The sequence below is a fragment of the Ceratotherium simum genome, chromosome 7 (genome assembly GCF_057802395.1).
Source record: "Ceratotherium simum simum isolate JZ-2026a chromosome 7, ASM5780239v1, whole genome shotgun sequence".
Lineage (NCBI taxonomy): Eukaryota > Metazoa > Chordata > Mammalia > Perissodactyla > Rhinocerotidae > Ceratotherium > Ceratotherium simum.
In genome coordinates, this window is record NC_141906.1 from 27,428,982 (window position 1) to 27,436,121 (window position 7,140).

Sequence of the window (7,140 nt, forward strand, 5' to 3'; positions counted from 1 at the left end):
GTAATAGAAGTCAGAGAAATGCTTAATATAGGAGAAGCCATTGATGAGGATGAGGCAGTGGAAGCCTTAAGGGCTGGTGACAACGCTTTATCAATTGATCTTGGAAGTGGTTACATGAGGGCATATAGATGCCAAAATTCATTTTATGCACTGTACTAAATATATATTAAATGTCAACTAAAAATAATTTTAAAACTCTAAATTTAGAAAGTCAAGATATTACAAGAGAATTCCATTCTTACAGACTATAATGCCAACCTTCCATAACTCCACATTCCCTACTTTCATCTTGACTGGGGTCCCTGGACTTGAATGGGCCCATGCCTGGATCTCCATCCCCTTCTGCTGCCTCTATTTCACTGCCCTTTCTGGGAACACCTTGATCCTGTTCACAGTCCTCACTGAGCCAAGCCTCCATGAGCCCATGTACTATTTCCTCTCCATGTTGTCCACCACTGACATTGGCTTATGCATCTCTACACTGGTGACAGTACTGGGAATATTCTGGGTCAATACCCGGGAAATCAGCTTCAGTGCTTGCTTATCACAGATGTTCTTCATTCACCTCTTCACTTTCATGGAATCTTCGGTTCTCCTGGCTATGGCCTTTGATCGTTTTGTGGCCATTTCTAACCCCTTGAGATATGCTACCATTCTAACTCATGCAAGGATCACAAGAATTGGTTTGGCAGTCATTACCAGGGGGACTGTCATTCTGACACCACTAGTCCTGCTTCTTAAGCGTCTGTCATTTTGCCGCAGCCTTGTGCTCCGTCACTCCTACTGCTTCCACCCAGATGTGATGAAGCTCTCGTGTTCAGATACAAAGATCAATAGTGCATTTGGACTAACCGCAATTATCTCTACTGCTGGAGTGGACTGTATCTTTATCCTGCTTTCCTACGTTTTGATCATTCGCTCTGTTCTCAACATTGCTTCCCCAGAGGAGAGGAAAAAGGCCTTCAGCACCTGCATTTCTCATATCACTGCTGTGGCCATATTCTACATCCCTTTGATCAGCCTGTCTTTTGTTCACAGGTTTGGAAAACGTGCTCCACCCTATGTGCCCACACTCATTGCTAATGTATACTTGCTCATTCCCCCTGTGATGAATCCCATCATCTATAGTGTGAAAACAAAGCAGATTCAAAAAGCTATGCTAAAACTTGTATGTTCCAAGGGAGCTCATAGTTAACAATTACTACTCCAATGAAGTGCTATTTCAAATTCAGTGAAAATTTATCACAAATTGGAGTTATAAACCTATGTAATTTTATAGTTAAATAGAACTAGATGTTACCTAACTCAAACAACTCCACAATGTAATTAATCCCACCTAAGGCAATCTTATCTTTCCTACATCAAAATACTAATTCAGAATTTCACTATCTCTCAGTTACCCCATTTCCGTAGATGACTAACTGACCTCCCATCTCTATGCTGTTTCTCCCCTAAATGACCAGTCATTCACTTATTAATTTTCCAAATATCCAGCGTGAATAAAACTTAAAAACAAACAAATAAGCATCTCTTTCATGTTTATTTCTCATACACCAATTATATTAAACAACAACTCCTGTCTGTGTTAGCTAACGTCCTCCACAAATTGTGTTCAAACTCCTTTAAAGTTTAATCTACTTCTTTGTCTTTTCATATCCTCTGCAGTCTAAGAAAACCAGTCATCTAACTGCTCCATCACGTATATTCAACTTTCCTGATGGTGGCCTTTTCTGTTGACTCCACTTCAACCTTCGCACCCACTCCTCCTTGAAATTTTACTTATGTGTCAAGGTTCATCTTCAAATATCTTCTTCATTAAATTTTTCATGATTGGTCAAATGATATCTGATCTCTCCTTCCCATAATTTGTTTTTTGGGAAATTTTATAGTTCTTTGTCTCTATCTTTTTTGCCTTTATGTATTTTGAGTATATGTTTTCTATATTTGAATATATATTATCATTATTATTATCACTTCCACAAGTCTGTAAATTCCCTTAATTAAAAAAAGCCTGGATTTTCTTTGAAGCTGCTATAATACCTACAAGAATACCTTTCACATAGTAGACACTCAGTGATAGTTGTTGAATTGAACTAAACACAATAGACTATCAAATACTCCTTCTGAACAATTTCAGTGGTAAATCATTCAATTCAACGTTTGGCATGTACAACATAAAAAATTTTTCATATAACTCAGCCCAGTTTTTCTGCCTATATTATCTAGCAATTGGTCATAGTTCTGACTTTCCAAACCACATAAGCAAAGGGAAATTTTGGAACCTGAGAACACAAGTCTCAGGAACTTATCTTAGTTTGCATAAGGCCCAATTTAACTAAGAACAATTTAAGCCATTTTCTTTTTTCATGAATACAAGGTTTCCCAGAACTAACTCCAATTATATAATTGTTAAAAAATATCTCAGGTGCTAAAGACAAAAAGAAATGAACCATCTTCAAATACTCACTGACCCTTTGCACCTGCCTCCAATGAATCTGTATTTCTTGTCTATTCTAACAGCACAATATCTCTTCATCTATACTTTTGAACTTAGTCTAAGACAGTAAATCTTTAAAGTAAATCACAGTTTCCTTATAGTTTTCTAGGTCTCTAATCTTGTCCCTTTTTCTCCTTTTGTTTTCCCTAAAATAATCAGAAAAATCTTTTAAAAAGGCTTTTGAATTAAAATTTAGTTATATGAGAAATAATAAATAAGATCTCATTAACAAAAGGTTTTTAGAAAAGCTCAAAGTCCTCTTTGATATGTTGCCTCAAGTCTAGTCTTTCTACTTTCTCCATAAGTAACTACTGTATAAGTTTTATTTTTATCTTTCCTTTTTCTATACATTTATATCCATCAATACAGAGAAAATAAAATTTAAAGTAAATTTCATCATTCATATTTCAGACAGTAACATAATTCCCTAAAGACACTTTGCCTGTTATTTAAGAACTACATAAAACGAACAAGAGAAATGTGTTCATTACTCAGGATGCCTACGTATCTCACTCTTCCTTCATATCTCCTATTTAATACCTTCCTAGGTATTAGCCCCATGTAGTTCCAATTCCTGTTGGTTAGTTGTCTCTACATCTATAATATCTGTTTGGTAAGTTAGTTCTGGACTGCTACTTTGTATAGAAATGTTGTGGAATGCTATCTCTAAGAATTACTCTGCCAGGCTCAACACACATCAACGATAGTCACTAAGTAATCTACCACAATTACTCTAGTTCATTACCAGGCCCTATGCCCTAGATTTGGCCTTCTGATTTGTCCCACTCTACTTCACACATTCATTTCTTTACAAAGTATGATAAGACAGTGGCACACTTTACCCTATGAGGCATCACCAGCTCAGAGTTTTGTGGCCATAAAAATAGAATGAATAAAACCAAGGACATGAAATGCCCAAGTTATATTTTTATTCTCTGACAGCAACATGAATCTATTATCCGCTATAAACCAGGTATTGGGACAGATATTGAGACTATAAACAAGAAGAAGATTAACTTCTGGCTTTAAATAAGCTTATTGCTTTGTGAGGAATATAATCTTCAAAGATGTAGTTTCATTAAAATATTTATTATAGATGTACCCTCTTTCAATAAAACTTAATAAAGGACAAAAATATTGGATAATTCATCACAAAGAACTTTAAATAGTAATTCTACTTTACGGCAACCATGGTGTAAATATCACAGACTACGTGACATAAAGGAACTAAGAAGAAGCAAAACTAAAATGATAGAAGCCACTTTAAAAAGAGAATTAATAAGGTGATATATTATTTGAATTAATAATGCAAGTCAGTGGGAATGTAATATTCACTATATAAAATTTTAATTGACATTCCAATTTTGATGAAGGTATCTCTTGTCCATGAAGTATTTTCTAAAGCCTGATCCATAAGAATTATGGTACAGGGCCAGAAACATAATAATTGATGAGGATTTTTTTTTTTAAATGCAGATTCCTGGTTCATCCATACAATGGAATATTATTCAGTGCTAAAATGAGCTATCAAGCCACAAAAAGACATTGAGGAACCCTAGATGCATATTATTAAATGAAAGAAGCCAATCTGAAAAGGCTACATGTTATAGGATTTAAACTATATGACATTTTGGAAAACTGAAAAACTTTGGAGGCAGTAAAAAGATTAGTGGTTGCCAAGAGTTGGGGTGGAGGAACGGATGAATAGGCGGAACACAGGGGATTTTTAGGGCAGTGAAACTATTATGTATGATACTATGATGGTGGAAATATGTCATGATACATTTGTCAAAATCTGTAGACTGGACAACACCAACAGTGAACCCTAATGTAAACTGTGGACTTTGGGTGACAATGACGTGTCAACATTGGTTTATTGATTGTGAAAAATGTACCACTTGGGTGACAGATGCTGAAGGTAGAGGAGGCTGTGTGTGATGTTGGGGTGAGCAGTGTATAGGAACTGTGCAATTTCCACTCAATTTTACTATGAACCTGAAACTGCTCTAAAACACAAAATCTATAAAAATTTAGATCCCTGAAACTCACTCTCCAAATTCTTTATTTTATTAGTTCTGGGATGAGGCCTAACAATATGTATTTATAGCAGGATCCTTGGTATATCTAAAACTCAGTCAATTTGAGGAGTCACTGAGCTATAACAAGGAACAACTGTGTATCTCTCTGTTGCTTGTTTATCTCCAGTCTAAAACTTACTTGTTTTTATATCTGTCTGTGGGGAAAAATAATCTTTAGGTCTTTCTCTTTGTGTAATATTTGTGTTTAAAATCCCAGAGCATAAAAGATGATTTCAGTGGTCTCCTTCCAAAAGCAGGTGTGAAAACTATATTCATACACTTTTGATGTTTGTTCAATATTTATATTTTCCTGGCATATATTTCAATATTAATCATAGCAAGTCAAAAAGAAAACAACTTCAGCAATTTCAGTACATTCAACTACGTGGGAAGGCACGCAAGTGCCTCTGAAGCACAAAGGCAAAACCAGCAAAGGCCATTGGCCAGAAAGATCCCTTAGGCAATAGGTTTGCTGATGGGGAAATGACTCTTCTGACATGGGTTCCTCATAGATACCCTCCACTCTGGGAGCTGAATGGTACCTCAGAGCTGGGTCTGTCCTTCATCCTCTTCGCTTGATGTAAGTAGAGGGGCATCAGAGAGACAATGGCTATGCATTAATGTTCCAAGGTTGATGTGCGTTCATTTTGCAGGAAGAAATTTGCTTTCAGAGGAAGTGTTTCGAAGAGGAAATTATAAGATAACATCCATGCAAACACAAAATGCTGTGGAATTGCCTTTGATTTAAGACTATACAACAGGAAAGGTTCTAAAATTTTATTGTTTTCAGCACAGCATACAAATAAGGAATAGAGATTCTTTCCAATGTATTGAATATCCATTCTGAAAACATTCATAAACAGTGAAATTCTGAAGATAAAACAAAATCCAGGTCATATAGACAATTTGAAAGCTGGCTAGGATTCTTTAGATAAGGTAAAATATCTAAAATTTATTATCCATACTGCTAGATATGGACAGTCAAAATAGTCCAGAAACTGAATTTGAGTCATTGATGTAGAATTCTGGCATAAAAAGCAAGAACAATATAATTTCAGTAAGTGAAAACATAGAATATGGGATACCTAGGGTCATATACCCAAATCCCAGGGTTGAGCTTCAAAGAGATAAATAATTTGTCCAAAAATAGTAGTAACATAAGAGTTATGGGACATGAGATTTTAGTGCTTTTCTTGTGGTGAGGATAATGCTACTCCATTCAGATTAACAGACTATAATATTTTTAAAAAGATCAAGACATTCAAGCCAGGCAGATAACAAAGAGATGCATTTGAAGTCATTTAAATTAGGTTAAGGACGTCAACAGTGGCTGTGAAAATGAACAGAGCTAATCAAGGTATCCATAACTTAAATCCATGATTCCAGGTGGCCTCAATAAATAATGTACAATGTGTATTAATTTTTATTTATTTTATCAACAGTCTTAAGAATTTATTTTGTAAGGAAATAATGGTTTTCCATCTCCCTTGAATATTGACAACCAAATAAGTTTTAAATACAGCAACAAAAATCAAGAAATGAAAAATGAATCTATAAAATATCAAGTGTTTGAAATTCTAATACATACGCATTTGTATGACTATTTAGAGCCAAGGAACAAAAGAAATTCACGTGAATGCTTGACGTTTTAGTAATTTTTACATGCATATGTGACACAAAGTTTATTTTTTTTATGTCATTCTACCAATTTCACCACATGGAGAAGCATTGTTTTGTAACATGGTGGAACTTTACCAAATTTTGAATTTACATAAATAGGATTCAAATTCTAGCATTCCCATGATATGAAATATTGCAATTTCTTTATCTCTGTAATTTATGTCTCCTTTGGATGAAAACCTGGACTCCTACAAGCAATTTGATTTCTTAAAAAGTGAGATAATTTATGTAAAGCACATAATTCATGTAAAGCATGACACATTCCGGGATTCTATAAATAATATGTCTTAACTACTTTGCAAAGTAACTGTCGCTATTATCATCTCCAGTTTACCAATGAGATGATACCATCAAAAATATTCTAAGTTAATTCCTATGATTCAAAAAACTGTGTTACTATTATAACTTCCCTCCTATTTCACACTTTTAGTCAGAGTTCTCTGGCAAAACAGAGCCAATATGAGATAGATAGAGAGATGATAGATAGATAGATAGATAGATAGATAGATAGATAGATAGATAGACAGATAGATGATAGAGAGAGAGAGTTAGGTAGGTAGGTAGATATATAGATAGATAGATAGATAGATAGATAGATAGATAGATAGATAGATAGATAGATAGAGATAGAACTAAAGAGATTTATTATGAGGAATTGGTTCACATGAATATGGAAGCTGAGAAGTCCCACATCTGCAAGCTTGGAGATCCTGGAAAGCCAGTGGTGCAGTTCCAGTCCAAGTCTGAACCAGGTTCAGAATTGACAGTACAAGTCCCAGTTTAAGGGCAGGAGAAGACCATTGTGCCAATTCAGCATTTGGGCCGAAACAGAGCATTCTTCCTTCTTCTGCCTTTTTGTTCTATTCAGACCCTCAAGTAACTGAA

General features: G+C 35.0%; 1 protein-coding gene across 1 annotated transcript; it reads left to right on the plus strand.

Moving 5' to 3' along the window:
- Positions 1 to 250: 250 nt before the first annotated feature.
- On the plus strand, positions 251 to 3,913 carry LOC101394486 (olfactory receptor OR51C1-like). The gene is made up of 2 exons (XM_004434129.2): positions 251 to 1,168; positions 3,890 to 3,913. The coding sequence occupies exons 1-2, from the start codon at positions 251 to 253 to the stop codon at positions 3,911 to 3,913; spliced, it is 942 nt and encodes a 313-aa protein (XP_004434186.2).
- Positions 3,914 to 7,140: the final 3,227 nt, after the last annotated feature.

Bases quoted from the DNA above. Each gene is read 5' to 3' on its own strand.
- LOC101394486 (XM_004434129.2), top strand. From the start codon at position 251: ATGCCAACCTTCCATAACTCCACATTCCCTACTTTCATCTTGACTGGG. The intron at 1,169-3,889 runs GTATGTTCCAAG...TTGTCCATGAAG, and splicing joins AAAAAGCTATGCTAAAACTT to TATTTTCTAAAGCCTGATCC.